General features: G+C 39.7%; 1 protein-coding gene across 1 annotated transcript in view; it reads right to left on the bottom strand.

The window, feature by feature from the left end:
* Positions 1-8,127, bottom strand: part of Sec13 (nuclear pore and COPII coat complex component secretory 13) — a 42,075-nt gene extending 33,948 nt beyond the window's left edge. Inside the window, exons 1-2 of the mRNA XM_090369697.1 lie at positions 8,010-8,127; positions 1,242-1,286 (exon numbers count right to left, since the gene is read on the bottom strand). Coding sequence (XP_090225823.1) covers positions 1,242-1,286; positions 8,010-8,012 — 48 coding nt within the window. The 5' untranslated portion in view covers positions 8,013-8,127. The remainder of the gene's footprint in view (positions 1-1,241; positions 1,287-8,009) is intronic.
* Positions 8,128-19,068: the final 10,941 nt, after the last annotated feature.

The raw sequence follows: 19,068 nt of genomic DNA, 5'->3' as shown, positions 1-19,068 counted from the left end.
TTTTAGGCCAGGATTCTCAACTATGGATCACCTTCACATAATGTCACAGCTAATGGAGAAAGCAAATGAATATAAAACACCATTATGCCTGGCATTTGTGGATTATGAAAAGGCATTTGACTCCATACAGCATAAGGCAATGTTTTGGGCACTGGAAAGACAAGGCATAGATACCCCATATATTATACTACCTCCTTTATCAGACTAGACAAAGACTAATAAATTTAAAATTGAGAAAGGAGTTCGACAAGGAGACACAATATCTCCGAAGTTGTTTACTGCTGCCCTTGAGGAAGCTTTCAGAAGATTAGACTGGTTGCAGAAAGGAGTCATTGTGAATGGAGAGTACCTAAACCATTTACGATTTGCAGATGACATTGTGGTTATAAGCCACGATCCCAAAGAATTAGAGGAAAATCTTAATCAGTTATGCAGAGTTAGTAAGGATTTTGGACTAAAGATGAATATGGCTAAAACAAAAGTAACGATGAACAAGTATGTCACAGAAAGGGATATAATGATTGAAGGAGCAGTAATTGAAAAGGTGGAGTCATATACTTATTTGGGACAAGTCATTAGCTGTAATAATGATAAATGGATGGAAGTCAAGAGAAGAATAAATTTTGGATGGATAGCATTCAGGAAATATAGTCACATACTGAGGAGCAATATCCCAATTTGTCTGAAACGTAAAATAATGAACCAATGTACATTCCCCACTATGACTTATGGAAGTGAAACTTGGGCACTCACCAAAAGAATGGAAGAGAAGCTGAGAACTACACAGCGAAGAATGGAACGAATTATATTGGGAATCAGACTATTAGATAAGAGAAACACAAGGATTAGGCAGGCAAACTCAAGTAAAGGACATTCTTATCAAAACTAAAGAACTAAAATGGTCTTGGGCAGGACACATAGCTTGAAGACATGACAGAGAGACTAAGAAAATAACAGAATGGTACACAAGAGGAGCTAAGAGAAAACCTGGAAGACAACAACGGAGATGGACAGATGAAATTCATGAGTTTGTGGGTAGTAAATGGATGGCCATTGCACAAAACAGAAGGAACTGGAAAGTTGCTGGAGAGGCCTTCATCCTGCAGTGGATTGAAAATGGCTGATGATGATTATATTTAGTTTTATTTTAATCTATCATGCAATATTAATAATCATAATAAAGACAGCATAAATATCAGAGTGGCTTAAAGTTTGAGAGGTGATTACAAAAATGAACTTACAATCATATCTTCATGAGCAGTGTCTACAGTCTGAATAAGTGACACCTGAAAACATCAAACAATTTAATTACTGATTATGGTATGGGATATCTCATAACACAATATTAATTCTATTTTGAGTTAGCTATACTATCAGAACATATACAATTAACAGAAAAAGTCTACAATATCTTTAATAAATATGAATGATAGAAAATGTTTTCAAACTTTCCAAAATATAATTATAGCTGTACTCTCTCAATAAGAGAAAAAGAACTGAAAATGTTACATTTATTAAAGATAAATTTAGAAATATGAAAAATAACATAGCACATCACCAAATTTTGGCCTTGTTATAGTCAAACTGTAATGATGAACAGCTCAACAACTACATTTGTTGATACTTATAGAGCATTTTTTACAGTATTTGCATTATGGTAGTAACTGTATGTCTGATGTCAAGTAAAGATATAGTAAACTTATGCCAAGAAGACATTTAATTATTTTTGATATTTTTATTTATTTCGATAATCTCATCTTTTTGAACAAATGCTCAAGAGAAGCATTATTATACTACTAAACACTGAAGTAGAAATATTTGACACTGCACTAACCTATTGGAATTACTGTTCTCTACATATATTTTCTGCAATTTTCTATTCACAGACAATCCCAATTCTAAAAATTCTCTTTGGCATTTTCAAGTATATAACATGTGAACATTTATACTCTATAACAGTATAAATGTTTGCATAAAGTCATCAAAAACTGATAAGGATCCTGAAAACTTACTATTATTAGTAGTAGTACTGGCAAAAGATACAAGAAAGCAAGCTTATACAGCATCAGCCAAAAAAAAAAAAAACTATCCCACCTCATCTGTCTATTCCCTCTAACACAATATTCTTCCTTCAATAAATTAAACCTACCCACTACTTTCGCAACACCAGATGGTGGTTTGTTCCAACAATCAATTACCCTCTGGCTGAAAACATATTTTCACACATCTATCCTGCAGCTATCCTCTTTACATCTCCTTGTGTGCACTATCTGAGAAAGAGTTAGAATACTATCATCATTAAGTTTACTCAATCCATTAAACTAAAATTGCATACATTAAAAATACATTAAACAAAATGAAAATAAAGCCTTAAACACTTCAATGAGGTCACCTTGCAAGTGCCTAGTTTACAAGCAGTGTAATTTGCAGAACTGAAAACCTTTGTGTTCTTGACTAATATGGTTGCTCTTCTCTGTACCTACTGTAAGAGATCCACATCCCTCTTAAAATGAAGCTTCCAGACCTATATGAAGTACTCCAGATGTGGCCTAATCATTGTCTTATACAATGAGATAATCACCTCACAACCCCATGGGCTGTTCTAGCAGCCTGTCTGCACTGCTCAGAGAATTTAATGTCAGACTGTACAATTACCCTTAGGTCACTTTCATTCTCAACCACCTTGAGTGCAGTACCACTTAACTGAAATGTTATTCTAGGATTACTGCTCCCATATGCAGTACCTTGCATTTAGCAATGTTAAACCTCAGTATAAACTAAGAGATATAAGGATTTATACACTGCTCAAATTTTATGAGGTGCTACCCAAATGTTCCCGAAATTTGAATGTTGCGTGGAAAGTGCATACAGACTTGTGGTACGGACTTGTGGTACAGACTTGTGGCACTAGGTAACACTGCATGCATCCTTTGTGAATCAGTGTGCCACATGGCGTCAGGCTGGATAGAGTCAATAAATATTTATGTGCAGTTCTTTGGCAGTGTGTTTCACATAGTTTGTGATTGTTGCAATGGCTGATGTGAGAGAGCAATGTGCTTGCATCAAGTTTTGTTTCCTTCTTAACGATACAGCAGCAGAAACCCATAAGAAGTTGAAACAAGGTTTTGGTGACAATGCTTTAGGCCAAACACAGACCTACTACTGGTTTAACCGTTTTAAAAACGGTTGAATGTCAGTTGACGACGACAATCACTCTGAGCATCCATCATCGAGCACTACCCCGGAAAATGTTGCAAAAGTTTGGGCGGCAATCCATGAAGGCAAACATCCACATTTGTGGCATTGTAGGACTATCGTATGGCGTGTGTCAGCAGATTTTGTCAGACATGAGAAGGATTGCGGCCAAGTTTGTGCCAGGAGTGATCAAAACTTCCTTTCGACAGTTGTCACTGCTGACAAGAGTTGGGTATATGGGTATGACCCAGAAACCAAGCAACAATCATCCCAGTGGAAGAGCCTGTCTATGCCCTGACCGAAGAAAGCCCGACAAGTGAGGAGCAATGTGAAGACCATGCTGATTTGTTTTTTGGACATTGACAGGATTATCCATAAGGAATTCATCCCTCCTGGCCAGACCGCTAATGCAAAGTTCTACTGCAACATCCTGAGGTGATCAAGGGAAGCCAGCAGGAGGAAACATTCAGAAAAGTGGCACATAAAGAACTGGGTCTTTCATCATGACAACACGCTGGCCCACACATCTCTTGCTGCGGCGCAGTTTTTGGCATCCAACAACATGACAATCGTCCCCACCCCCTTATTTGCCAGACTTAGCCTCCTGAGACTTCTTCCTCTTCCCAAGAATGAAAATCAAGCTGAAGGGTCGAAGTTTTGACAGCGAAGAGGATATCCAAACCGAATCGCAGGCAGTGCTGAACAGTATGACGAAGGACTTTCAGGATGCATTCAAATCATGGGAGAAGCACTGGGATGTTTACGCTCTCAAGGGGATTACTTCAAAGGTGACGGTGGTGAATAAGACCCGGGGCGAGTCTAATTTATTTCATAAATACATTTCAGGAACTTTTGGGTAGCACCTCGTATTTAAGATCAAGGTGTAATGATCAATGAAAATTTACCTATCCCTATTGGTACAGCACAGGCTTAGAAAATCTGGAATTTCAATTATGACATCAAATAACAGCCAAATGCATTATTTGGATACTACATCACAAGTATTATAGAACTCGCACGTGAGACTCTCAGTTATCTTCATTTATGTATACCAGATTTCAAATGGAAATATCTAATACAGAGCCCCGAGGGCAACCTCGCGTAATCTATCTTTGAAAGTAAAAATGTTTAGATCTTAGTCACATATCTCTCAGAAAAATAACTCCTAAAAGACTGTATAACTGCTTAGAACACTCAGCACGACACAAAACGTGTATGAGAAAAATAACGATACAGTACTTTGCAAAATTCCGAGCGGCATACGAGGGTAATTTTTTTAAAAGATTTTGCCAATTTTGGCACGCACCCTTAATATTTGCCATCCCTGGTCTAGACCAAAGGAACAGGAGATACAGAACGTATATAGCAAATAAATAAATAATAATCGCATCATTCTTCTCTTTCTTGGTGATTCCCTTGTATCTTTCTCACTCTCTCTCTCTCAGGGTAACTTGTTAAGAGATTTTTTTTTTAGCTGGTGCAGCATAAGCCTCAGGCTTCCTTGCACTATATGGCTAGTAATAATAATAATAATAATAATGTGCATATGCCAAGAGAGATTAGAAGTCAGGGAAATCCCTAATAGAGATATGGGACCTTGTCTAGAAATTTGAGTGTCATTGAAGATAAACATAGGAGTAGAAGAATCCTTTTTTGTGAAATATAAGGCAGGACTGAGTTTTTAGAAGGATTGAAATCAACTGTTATCTTTGCCCCATTGGAGAATTACCTGGAAATCAGCATTTAAGGAATTGGTAGTGGATATTAGAGAAGTTGAAGCTGTTTGTGCAGGATAAGGTTTTTCAAACTGGATGGTGGAATGCCATGTGCTAGCATCAACAAAACTATAGATAGGATTTCTGGTCAATGGAAGAAGGTCATTAACAGAAAAGGAAAACAGTGGGAAAAAGAAATTAACCTTGGGGTACACTAGCATAAGTGGAGAAATTAGAAGTCTACTATCACCTGTGATGTCAAAGAGAAAAACTGGATACCCAATTACAAAAAACAGTTCTCAGTTACATAAGGTGGAAGCTTATTTAGAAGGCCTTCATGCCAAACACCATCAAAAACTTTTGAAATGTCAAGAGCAACTGCTTGAGTTTCATCAAACTTTTCCATTGAATTTGTCCACACAAAGGTAGCATAAGCCAGTATATCACCAGGAATGACACTGACGGAACCTATACTGGCAATCATTGATCAGATGGAAGGTTTCTAGATAGATATATTTTTAATTTCTTTTATATAGAACCAACATTATAGTAATATTTTTAATTATTTTTCACTTTTCCTTTACTTTACAAGTAACAATCTTTTATTGCATTGTCAAAATTACAAGCATGTTTATGAATATTTTAATATTAACATTTGTTATGCAGCCCAAGCATCATTAAACTTTTAGAAGCCGATGGTGCTATAGCCAAGTGAAAATAATATTTCATGGTGGTTCTTGAAGGAGATGCAGTAATTTTTATAAAATTTTAATAAATATTCATAAATTACTTGAATCCTCATAAGCCTTGCTAGTCATCAGCAAAAGACACAAATATTTTAACGTACAGTATTACGTAATGTCACACTGGTATGCACTGAATGCTCACTAACCAATAGTGAAACCTATATAGCCCTTACTGAATTTGACCTCATTCTACATTAAGTAAATTCAGCATAATTTTCCATCTTTTGCTAAGGACAACTCATCCTGCCATGTTTTTTTTTTTTAACCCAGATTTGGTTGTTGCTATTGGATTTTAGGAGCATCAGCAACATAGGCCATGTTGCTCCACGTATCCTGTCTATAAATTGAGTGTGTTCTGAGGTCGATTATATGTTTGCTGGACAAAAAAACCATCCTACTCTTGCCAGAGACTGACTAACTCAGCCACGTTGTGAAAAAGGCCCATAAAAATTCCTCCCATCATCAACAGGATTTTCCACCTGGTGTGGGGAGGAAGGTGATCCTATCAACTTTGCTACCCACTAGGGCTTTAACCCAGAATCAGTCACTCAGAGTTGATTTGACCCAAACAATTTTTCAGCAATTTTTGCCTCATCTACTCTATTTGCACAGCTGAAACTACTAATAGCTGTTTTTGAAAATGTTTCCTTTGAATTCTCTGCAAAATATTCCAGAAATGTCTGTTAATTACCACACAATTAGGAAAAATTCACGATTAAATTAAACCTAATTATATGCATGTGGTATTGACATGTCACCTTCAGTTGACAGTGAGTTTAATTTATTGCTACGTGTTTTCCTCCAATCAGTAATGAGCTCTGCTTCATGACATTGATGCATCAATGAATTACATTGTTGAAGTTCACACTTCATGCAGCAAACACTCCTGTTGCTGACATGTAGTCTAATCACAGTGTAGACTACATGTCAGCAACATGTAGTCTAATCACAGTGTAGGTTGAAGCACATGGTTTTTAAACTCATTCACAAATCACCAATATGTCCAAAGGGAGTTTTAATTTTCAAAAATTAATTAAAAATAGGTTTTTAATACAGAACATGGATTTTTCACTGTTGTGTTTAGAAATGTCCACAGATATGAGTTATAAAAAAATAATAATAAAAAATAATTTTTGGATTATTTTTTGCTGATGTTTCAAATTTTTGCATCCTGACTCAGGCTTAATTTGACTTTTACAGGTTTTGTTTGCCTGGTGCAAATCAAAAAGTGATTTTCATTTTCATTAAACTGCACATTTGTTTTATTATGATAAAAGACTATTATTATTATTATCATATGGTGCAAGAAAGCCTGAGGCTTATGTTGCACAAGCCAAAAAAAAACAAACTCTGAATTACCCTGAGAGAGAGAGAGAGAGAACAAGAATCAGAAGTAGAAGGGAATCACCAAGAAAGAGAAGAATGATGATATCCAGCTCAGGACCCTGAGTGTGCCAAGCCCATACTCACCAGATGTGAGCCCCTGGGGTTAAGTGTAGACTAAAATTATATATTTTTTAGTAAAAAATATTTTCAGTTGAAATCCTGGAAAAATGTATACCAACATAATTATATTTAAAAAAAAGTATATTGAAAGCTTAACAATACTATTAAATAAGTTTGCCTGGTCAACTAATATTAGGTGTTTCCTGACACAACACACCACAGCAGTGAAAAAAAAAAAAAAAAAAAAATGCGTCCTTTCAATTGTCATCCAAGTCCCTTGTGATGCACACTGTCCTTAGCCGAGGTCAGTGTTTTCTCAACTTTCTACTTTTAGCGACTCTCTTGGTGAAAACTAGAAACGGAAGACATTCCTCAACTCCTCATCTTCAATTTGCTATGGCATGTTGCTTCCTTCAAAATTATCCAAGACACCGTGGGAGATCACGACCTACCGGTTCAAAACAACTAGTTTAAGTAATTTTGGTTATGACCAAGCTAATAATCTGCAACTCAACAAATTCAACAGTTCATTGATATTTGCACTTGAACTTTATGCTGAAGCTGCTCGGATAAACGGAGTCACATATTTGTGGCGGATGGACAAGCTTGAACCCGCAAAGTGACAACTCCGTTCATTATCATGAGGCCATAGCCTTTATCTTTGTTGCATGAATTCGAGTATAAGTCAATGCGAAACCAGCAATAATCATTAAGCTTTGGACTCCAGAAGGCAATAAAGTGTCCCTCTGGGCGAAAACAAATAAAACAGAAGGGCCAAAATGCGATGGTAATTTCAATATCCCTCCAATGCTCTGACTTTCAACAAACTTCTGAATTTACACCTACTAAAAGTACGCTTATAAAACAGAATTAATCTTAAAAAATGGAGAAAGACTACTTCATTTACCATTTTCGTTCGCGAAGACAGAGAGACTAAACTTTATAGAACATTAAATTCAAAGAACCTCCGCTATTCAAAAACCTACAGCAAAATAAGTGGCCATGTCACTAAACCACACACAAAACGTGGCGCTGCTATGAGCGCCCCCATAAATATTAAATGTAGATTTTTAAAAATATAAACGTAAATAAGACCAATTATTTTAAGTTCATAATTTCAGAGCACATAATTTACCATCTGGGCAAAATTCTGATGATTCCCAGTACAGCAGCTGAAAATGCAGGCTCAGATACACAACACCAAGCTACGAATTTCTATAATATTGACTGGTGCCTCTCCAAAGAGAAATCCTGTCTACCTGCTAGGTTTCTACAACGGAACTATTAGAGTATTGACGTTATAGTAGCTTTTACACTTTTATTACTGTTTCTTAAAGAACAAGCAGATAACTGCAGATTTTACATAAATCCAGCGCACATAGTCGATATTTTAACAATAAGGAAATTTACTATAAAGCGTTTAGGCGTAAGCCTCAAGCTATAGAAAAGACTAGACTATGTATAAGTATAGTGCGAAAGCATCAATAAAACATAGCCAAATCTGAATGAGCAGAATATTAGCAAAGCGGCATCGTTTTAAGTTATATCTCATATTGTGAATACCTTCACAACGAGTTGCCATGATATTGCACTACTTCGAATAAGTACCGCTTCACCTGAGGATAAGACTAATGTTACTTATATACATCTGATGAGTATTAGCATTAGCATTAGTAGAGGCATTTGATGCAAGAAAGCAAGCTTATACAGCATCAGCCAAAAAAAAAATAAAAATAAAAAATAAATAAATAATAACCACTTCCCCTTCACCCCTCTGTTCGTTCGAAATACCTGTCCAGCTGAGCCTTAAACTTATTCAGGCTATCAAATTCCACGACAAGAGATGGAAGTCTGTTCCACCAACCAACCACCCGCTGGCTAAAGGCAAATTTCCTCACGTCTATCCTGCATCTGTCTTTTCTCAATTTGAATTTATGCCCTCTCAGGTGATTATTCTGAGCAAGAGGAAGAATCTCATCAGCATTGAGCATGCTCAAACCATTCAAGGCTTAATACACTTCTATCAGATCACCTCGCTGGTGCCTAGTCTCCAGACACTGTAATTTGCAAAACTTAAGCCTTTCTTCGTAAGAGCACCCCTTTCTTTCATTCACTAATCTTGTTGCCCTTCTTTGTATTCGTTCCAGCATCTCTACATCCTTCTTGAAATGAGGCCTCCAGACCTGTATACCGTACTCTAGGTGTGGCCTGACCATTGCCTTATACAAGGGAATAATCACCTCCTTATCCCTGCTAGAAAAATTCCTATATATCATCGACAATACACTATGAGCTACTCTTGCAGCCCGTCTGCACTGTTCAGAAAACTTCATATCTGCCTGCACAATTACCCCCAGGTCCTTTTCATTCTCTACCACTGTCAGCGTAGTACCACAGAGTTGATACGTTGATCTGGGGTTACTGTTTCCCATATGTAGTACTTTACATTTGTCAATGTTAAACTTCATTTGCCACCTCTCAGCCCATCTGCTCAACCTTTCCAGATCCTGTTGCAGCAGCATAGCATCAGTAGTGTCCTTAACAACCCTGCCAACCTTCGTATCGTCTGCAAACTTGGACATTAAGCTTGATATACCATCATTCAATATCATTTATAAATACAGAAAACAATAATGGACCCAATACTGAACCCTGAGGGACTCCACTAATAACATTAGTCCACGATGAGCAGTGTCCATTGATTACCACTCTCTGTCTTCTCCCCCTCAACCACCCCTTTATCCATAGCAGCAATTTGCCTCCAATGCCACACTGCTCCAATTTGTGAAACAGTATCAAAAGCCTTTCTAAGATCCAAGTATATAATAACAAAGTTATTCCCTGCATCCAGTCCTTTTGTGACTGCATCATAGTATCCAATCAAATTTGTCAGGCAAGACTTCCCCTTAACAAAATCATGCTGTGTCTGAGCTATAACTGAAGTCTTGTCTAGATGATCCTGCAGTGCTTCTTTAACCAGTGCCTCCATTAATTTTCCGGGAACAGAAGTTAAACTAATAGGTCTATAATTACTTGTGTCGCCCTTTGATCCTCCTTTGTGAATTGGGGTCACATTTCCACATCTCCAGTCCATGGGTACTTCCCCTGAGTCCAAGGAAGCTCTCATAATTATGGCTAAGGGTTTGCTTACTTCCTTTGCTGCCTCCTTTATGGGCTTGGCACACCCAGGGTCCTGAGCTGGATATTATCATTCTTCTCTCTCTCTCTCTCTCTCTCTCTCTCTCTCTCTCTCTCTCTCTCTCTCTCTCTCTCTCTCTCTCTCTGGGTTGCAGGGTAAATCAAATTTTTTTTGGCTGGTGCAGCATAAGCCTCAGGCTTCCTTGCACCATATGGCTAATAATAATAATAATATACTCAGATGGATACCACCACCCAAACAGCACTGTTTGGGTGGTGCCGTAGAAAATGCCGTAGAAGAAAGAAAGGGACAGTTGTTCTTTCAACTCACATTCAAAGCTCATATATTCCTCGAATAGGCAATGTTTTCCCAGTAGAGAAGACTGTTGTTACCTATTCGAGGAAACTCAGCTCCTTTAACTCACACACAAAGCTCATATATTCCTCGAACAGGCAACGCTTCCCCAGTAGAGAAGATTGTTGTTACCTATTCACGGAAACTCAATGGCCATCAGGCCCCCCAGACGGCACCGTTTCAAGGCTATTTTGTATTTGTGTAGGATAATAACTCGACTATTCAGTTGTCCCTATTAGACTTAGAAAAGCAAAAAGGTAGAGGGAAAGTAATAGTAGGAGTGGAAGAGGAAAAGAAACGGTGTAGAAGAATGAAAGGGACAGTAACTGTGACCAAGTTACAAAGGAGGTTAGGCAGGCGAAGGCAGATTACGAGAAATCTTTGGCAAAGGATGCAAAGAAAAACAGAGAAGAGTTCTTTACTTATGTAAACTCTAGAAGGAAGGAGATGAATCAGATTGGTCCATTTGATAACGATGGGTCAACTGTTGATGATCCTGCTCAGGTAACTAACAAACTAAATGAATATTTTGCATCGAAATTCACACATGAGGAGTTATTCAGCGATGGGAATGTCAGAGGTGTATTCAACTCTGGCAGTAAGCTAGATAATCTTGTAATGACTGAGAGTAAAGTAGAGGAGAAATTGTTGAAGATAAACACAAGAAAGGCACCCGGGGTGGATGGGATCTATCCAGTTATATTAAAGGAGGCAGCAAAGGAAGTAAGCAAACCCTTAGCCATACTTATGAGAGCTTCCTTGGACTCAGGGGAGGTACCCATAGACTGGAGATGTGCAAATGTGACCCCAATTCACAAAGGAGGATCAAAGGCTGACACAAGTAATTATAGACCTGTTAGTTTACCTTCTGTTCCAGGAAAATTAATGGAGGCACTGGTTAAAGAAGCACTGCAAGATCATCTAGACAAGACTTCAGTTATAGCTCGGACACAGCATGGTTTTGTTAAGGGGAAGTCTTGCCTGACCAATTTGATTGGATACTATGATGCAGTCACAAAAGAACTGGATGCAGGGAATAACTTTGATATTATATACTTGGATTTTAGAAAGGCTTTTGATACTGTTGCACATGGAAGACTTCTGCACAAATCGGAGCAGTGTGGCATTGGAGGCAAATTGCTGCTATGTATAAAGGGGTGGTTGAGGGAGAGAAGACAGAGAGTGATAATCAATGGACACTGCTCATCGTGGACTAATGTTATTAGTGGAGTCCCTGGGGGTTTAGTCCATTATTGTTTTCTGTATTTATAAATAATATTGGTGATGGTATATCAAGCTTAATGTCCAAGTTTGCGACGATACAAAGGTTGGCAGGGTTGTTAAAGACACTACTGAGGCTATGCTGCTGCAACAGGATCTGAAAAGGTTGAGCAATGGGCTGAGAGGTGGCAAATGAAGTTTAACATTGATAAATGTAAACTACTACATATGGGAAACAGCAATCCCAGAGCAACGTATCAACTCTGTGGTATTACACTGACAGTTGTAGAGAAAGAAAAGGACCTGGGGGTAATTGTGCAGGCAGATATGAAGTTCTCTGAGCAGTGCACACGGGCTGCAAGAGTAGCTCATGGTGTCTTGTCAATGATATACAGGAATTTTTCTAGCAGGGATAAGGAGGTGATTATTCCCTTGTGTAAGGCAATGGTCAGGCCACACCTAGAGTACTGTATACAGGTCTGGAGGCTTCATTTCAAGAAGGATGTAGAGTTGCTGGAACGAGTACAGAAAAGGGCAACAAGATTAGTGAATAGAACAAAGGTTGCTTTTACGAAGAAAGGCTTAAGTTTTGCAGATTACAGTGTCTGGAGACACCGGCGAGGTGATCTGATAGAGGTGTATAAAGCCTTGAATGGTTTGAGCATGCTCAATGCTGATGGGATTCTTCCTCTTGCTCAGAATAATCACCTGAGAGGGCATAAATTCAAATTGAGGAAAGACAGATGTAGGATAGATGTGCGGAAATTCGTCTTTAGCCAGCGGGTAGTTGGTTGGTGGAACAGACTTCTATCCCTTGTAGTGGAAGTTGATAGCCTAAATAAATTTAAGGCTCAGCTGGACAGGTATTTCGAACAAACGGAGGGGGGGGGGAATTGGAAGTTTTTTTTGTTTTTTTTTTGGCGGATGCTGCATTAGGCTTCCCCTCGTACCGTTTTTTGAAAATAGTATTGGATAAAGCTATCTGCTATCCTCAATATCCCTATTAGACTGAGCAAAGAAAAAAGAGGTAGGAAAGTGACAGTAAGAGAGGGAGAGGAAAAGATGCCGTCGAAGAATGAAAGGGATTTTTGAGTTGTGATTCACCTGCACTCAAAACTCTATGCTCCGAATGGGCAATGCGTGCCCCTGACAGGGACTATTATTACCCAATCGGAGTCCTACAAGGATGGTTAAATTGATCCTCCGGTGCCGTTTCTGGCTATTAGGCCTTTATCAGTGGGTAGGTAGGCTTGCTCGTTAGACCAGACAATTTTTTCTAGTTTCCAGATATTTATATGGAATTTACCTTCAAGGACCCTATATGGATCCTGCTTTGGGACTACCTAGCGGCCTGTATGGCTGAAAAAAAAAAAAAAAACTCCCTGTAATGAGCAGACAGGGAACGACACACTTATCCGCTCATATCTTTACACCTCAACCCGATTGGGCTGCTCACTCTCCCACTGGCACACTCCGAGGAAGGCCCAGTCTATGTGACCACCTGGTTGGCGGCCGCCTAGAGTTGGCTTGCCCTACATGGGTTCTAGGGTCATCCCCCTCTTCCACACTCCTGTCACTTCATGCAGCCTTCAAAGCTCAGCTGCCGTTCATCTGGGAGAGAGACCAAATGCCTGCAGCTGACTTGGTCCCTTTCCTCTAATAACTAAGCTAATCTGTTTGGTACATACGCTTCCCTAGCCTAGACTGATCATTACCATCTAGGCTGCACTAAGGCAGCCTCTGCATGGGCTCCCCGTAGGGCAGTCCAAATGTGCTGTAACACATATGCCCACCTTAACCACTTTAACCGTGGTACTGCGTAACTCCCCTCACACTTCCTGCAGTATAGCCTCTGCTGCGTCACTTCTTGCTGTCTGCTGTTCCAGAAGAACTTAAATAGTCTTCGAGTTAGCTTTTTCTGCATGCAGTAATTAAATGATGTAATTGACACAGTATTCATCAGCATCGGTATCAGAATCGTCCACATAATACACACCCTTCCGGGGAAAGATAGCATCCCCAGTTCCACTCTGACAGAGCGTCCTCCCAAGAGTCTAGTAATTGCCGGGACGATACTACCGGATATTTCACAAAAGGAACCCCTAGGATGGTTATAGGTGCTGTCGAGACTGTGAGGCCTGCTGGCAATTGTACTGGAGCCTCAGTTCCCCACTGTTGCCATTTGGTCTTGCTTTTGTTTAGACATAGACCACTGGATAAGCTGAAATGACTGAAGGTTTCCAACGCTCTTTGTAGAGAACTGCTATCCGCCAAAGTTAGGATCAGGTCATCCGCATGTGCTATATATTTGCAATCAGAGTGTGGGCCAGGAAGATGAACCCCGCTGATGTTTTTAGAAATAGCTAATTGCCTTAATATGGGTTCTAATGCCAACGAGAATAATGCAGGGCTTAGTGGGCACCCCTGTCTAAATCCGCGTTCCTGTTTTATTTTCTCCGAGCTGTAGCCATTAATCAAAAGAGTGGTTTGTGCCCCTTTACAGACTTATAATGGCTTCTTAGCAAAGAACCCATTCGGACTGTATGCAGCAGATTTTTAAGGTACTCTTGGGAAAGCTTATCAAAGGCCTATGCCAAATCCAGTACAGCCACCACTACACGGAAAGTAAGAAAGAGTTAAGGAACCTCTATGAAGTTCGGAGGCTCCTAAAGTCTTGTTAGGATGAAGTGGGAGAAAGAGAAATACAAAAAGAAATTCTGGCGTTGAAGAAATTGTTTCTGCTTACAGTATCCTTGCAAATCTTTTAGAAATGACATTTTTTCCATCACAGATCTTGTTGGAATTGCATATGTTTGATTGGGACCTATGATGTGCCCTAAATGCCTTTTGAGTCGGGCGTTTAATACTTTGGCATACAACTTATATTGTCCTCCATTCGCCCACTTCTTTCCCCATTTTACCGTGTTTTTTGAGAAATATGGTTTGGGCTTCTATATATTCTTCCGGGAAGAATCTAGAGAAAATGACGGTCAAAACTGACCCAATTTCCTCCCAGTACCTCTTATAAAATTCCACCGTTAGCTCATCTGGACCTGGCACTTTACCTCCTTTCATATCTTTCAATGCTAATGAGAGTTCACTCAGGGAGATAGGTTGATCCTGTTCATGTCTATGAACTGCCAAGAACCCTGGTAATTCCTAGCTCTCTAATAAAGCTGGTCCTTTAAATGCTGTATACATTTCCTTGTAATCATGTGCAAAATCTGTCAGAACACTAGTGACACTTAACGATGTCACTAGTGTTCTGATATTGGAGTGGGCCTACCTGTATTTGATGGATTAAACTGCTGTCTCTGTGTGATCTGTTCAATTGCTTGAACAAGAAAGCAGACGACTTATCAGCTTTCCTGTAACATATGCGCATCTGTACCGCCTCATTTTCTGCCTGCCTCTCTAATAACGCCAGAATTTCTTTTTGTATTTCTCTTTCTCCCACTTCATCCTAACAAGACTTTAGGAGCCTCCGAACTTCATAGAGGTTCCTTAACTCTTTCTTACTTTCCGTGTTTCTTACCCTTGTTAATTTTTGAAAAACTGTTTTTATTGCATTTTTATAATTCGCCCAGCTTCCTTCTGTCCAGTGATTGGAGTCTCTCAAATGCTGCGTTAATCTTTTAATGCCCTGCGGGTCACCTTGCAAGAGCACCGGTTTTAACCTCCAGGTGCCCTTACCCTGTTCTACAGTTAGGCTTAATGGAAAGTCCATTATAACTAATTTGTGATCTGTTATTGCTCGGGGTCCCGAAATGTTGATATGTCTTACCTGATTTATTTTGTCTGCTATCTTGCTTGGGACATAGAACCAGTCAATGCGGGTCCCTACCGTTCCCCTAGACCAGGTTGCTCCGTGACTTATGGGATATTTCATTCTCCATATATCTATCAGGTCGTGTTTTAAGCACAAGCTGTTGAGCTCCAAGGAGCCCCCTGTGCCTCTTGTTGGATCCCCCGTACCTGTTTTATCTTTAACTGGGTCAAACACGCAATTCCAGTCTCCTCCTAATATAATCAATCGGGCCCCAACCATAAAAAGATGTAAACTACTAAATATCCGCCTCCGCTCTAGAGCGGTGTTTGCTGCATATACATTCATCAGTCTTATTGTGTGCGACCCTATTCTCCAGTCAATGCAGACTATTCTCCCTTCTATGTCCCTTTGAAGATTGCAGAATTTTCCTGTAACTGGTGGTAAGACTATGATGCCTACCCCCTTGGCATTCCTTGAGCCAAAACTCCAGAAGCTTAGACATTTGTATCTGTTCTGGAATTTTCGCACTCGGACACTGTTAAAAAAGTGACTTTCTTGGATGAATAAAATCCTTACCCCTAGTAACAACATGCTTCTCTATACATGATGCTGAGCTTGTCCTTGAGCAAAGCCCCTTATGTTCCAAGTACCAATGATTACCATGTAGATACAATTCGTATTCCCTTAGAAATCTGATCTATTGTGTCAGAGATATGCTTAGAGCATACAGGGTCCTGCCTAACTCCTGCTCATATCCTAATAACCATGAAATTCAGGAATTGTTTAGCTGCTGCACTATTCCCAGTAACGTCTGTCCTACTAAGTTTCCAAAGAATATGTCACTGCACATGAATTGGATGTTGTTTACTTTGCTTCCTTGAGCATGCTCTAACACTATTCTCGGCTTCCCTAGCCGCTGTTCCTCTTCTTCTAATTTAACAGTTAATGTTTCCGATCCTACTGGCACCTGTTTTTTTAAATGCTCCACCCCCAGTAATTTGTCACTACCCTCGCCTAATGTCCCTTCTGTTTCGGAGTCACCTGAACTTAGCTCATTCAGATTTTGTATTGTGTCCTTTCCTTTTTCTACAATTTGCCTCTTTGTTTTTCCTTCTCCCTCTAGACTTTCTTCGTCTTTGTTGTCCCCCCCTCTTCATACCTCGTGCTATTTCCACCGTTTCCATTAAAGTGGGGATGTCTTGACTTATGTCTATAACCCATTTTTCTTCCCCTGTTCCTGTAATTAGATTCACTGGTTCAGCTGACAGTATCTTTTTTATGACTCCCTGTGGCCTTAAAATGACCATGTTACCCTTTTCCGAATTTTCTTCGCCTACTTTTCCTTCCCCTCCTCTGATGGCATCTGCATATGACCTAACTGAGCAGCTTCCCGCTTTGTGGCTTGTCTCCCCACATTTATTGCATGCTTTGGGTCAGTCACTACTGATATGCCCCACTTCTTTGCAATTGAAACAACGCCCTTTTGTGCAATTCGCGCCTAAATGATCCAAGCTACCACATTTTAAGCACTTCTTCTCTACCCATCTGTAACTCAGAAGTAGTCGATTCTCCATTACATAGATGATGTTTGGAACTGGCTTTCTCATTTCCATTTGCACTGTTACTTTTCCCGTATACAGCTCTGGAAAGCCCTTCCACGCGTGCATTTCTATTCTCGAGACTTTTCCATATGCTTTTAATGAAGTTTTTAGATATGTGTTCGGCGTTTCAATTGGGTAATGTTCTATGGTGATATTTTTCCTGATACTGCCCACTACATGGGAGTGTATCACTTGGTTTTCAAAAGGGAAGCTCCTCAGCAATGTGTCTCTTGTCACGCAGTCTTTACAAACTACCTGGTATTGCCTCAAGAACAGGAGAGTGAACCCCTGTAATCTGGATAAATTTACGCTTTTCGTTAAACCCTCAATTACTTGTCTCGGTTCATACTCTGCATCCAGAGTGAATTCCAAGGTCCTCTCACGTATATAAAAACTCAATTTGGGTGGGGGGGGGGGGAATGTAACAACAGTCGTGCCCGCAGGCACTAATCCCACCCATCAGCAAAGAAAACTTAATGTTAGAACTTACGATATCTAGAAAGACCTTGAAGCAGCGCAACCTCGTCAGGCGACTATCCGAAAGAGGAACTTTTATCCGGCCTTTCTTCGGTGGGTGGGTAGGTACCCGAGTGATACAATGATGGAAAAACAGTTATGAAGTATAACTGCACAATATGAGAGATGCCTTGTTGAAAAATTCAGAATAACTCATGGGAAAATCCCAAACTTCCTCCACCTAATTGCAACCCCGATTGAAGAGGCTAAGAGAATTCCTCCTCTTCGAAGGTATTCTAACCCCGGCCTCTCTAAACGAGTAACAGTAATGATACCAAAATACTCTCAAGGAAGACGGTAGAAAGCAATAAAACACCGTCATCCGAATATCCTGTTTTTTTTTTTTTCTTTTTTTCTTGTAATCTTTTAGGTTATAGCTGTTGTAGTAGGGTTTTAGGAGCATTAAGGCCATACTGCTCCGTATATAAATTGCTCCGTAAATTGCATGTGTTTTGTCGATTTTCTCAGTGGTGTGGCCAGGATTTTTTGTCAGCAGGTACATTCAGAAAAATGGCACCAAATGCAATTTACAAAAAAGGCGCCATTTGCTTTCTAAAAAAGTGCCACAATACAAGATTTCAGCGTCAGGGGGTACAATGTACCTGCTGACAAAAAATACCTACCCTGGCTACGCTACTGGATTTTTTGTTTACTGGACGAAAAACCGGTAAATAAATAAATTTTCTGTTTAGACTCCGAGATGACCACACGGTCAAAGGAGTTTACAATATAGATAGAATACAAGAAACAGCACCGTAATTAGGAGTCACGGGCATTAACCCCAGTCACTCAAGCCACGTGTACTTATGCACCCTTTTGCAAAACCACTTGGCTAAGGCGGACTTCTCGGGAGAAAAAGCCATGCTACTGTCGCCTGCGACAGACCGACTAACTTGGCCACTTTGTGAAAATGCCCACAAAAATTCCTTGCATCATTGATGGAATTTAAACGCAGGGCTTTTCCATCCGGTGTGGGGAGGATGGTAATTATACCATGCTACTCATGAGGAATGGGCACTTACGAAGGATACCCTGTATACTTGGCCAGAAATGGACTGCAAACACAAATTCTAAATGCGGTCTCTTACAATTGATTGGCGACCCTAATATTTCAAGATAGCCCGTCATTGGCCCCATTTCCATTTTTGAAAAGTAAACAATATATACCGCGCCTATTTTTCAAAAATTTATACTTTGAATACATATATACACTGTGCTGTCACTTCATTAGGTACACCGATCTAGTAGCGTGTTGATTTCAAACTTTAGCCTTCAAAACAGCCTGAATTCGTCTAGGCATGGATTGAACAAGATGCTGAAACGTTGTGCAGGAATGGAGTACCGTGCAGACATGAGTGTGTCACGT

This window comes from Mastigoproctus giganteus, chromosome 3 (assembly GCF_048544385.1).
Source record: "Mastigoproctus giganteus isolate SK-2022 chromosome 3, ASM4854438v1, whole genome shotgun sequence".
Lineage (NCBI taxonomy): Eukaryota > Metazoa > Arthropoda > Arachnida > Uropygi > Thelyphonidae > Mastigoproctus > Mastigoproctus giganteus.
This window is presented reverse-complemented; position numbering and strand designations above follow the sequence as displayed.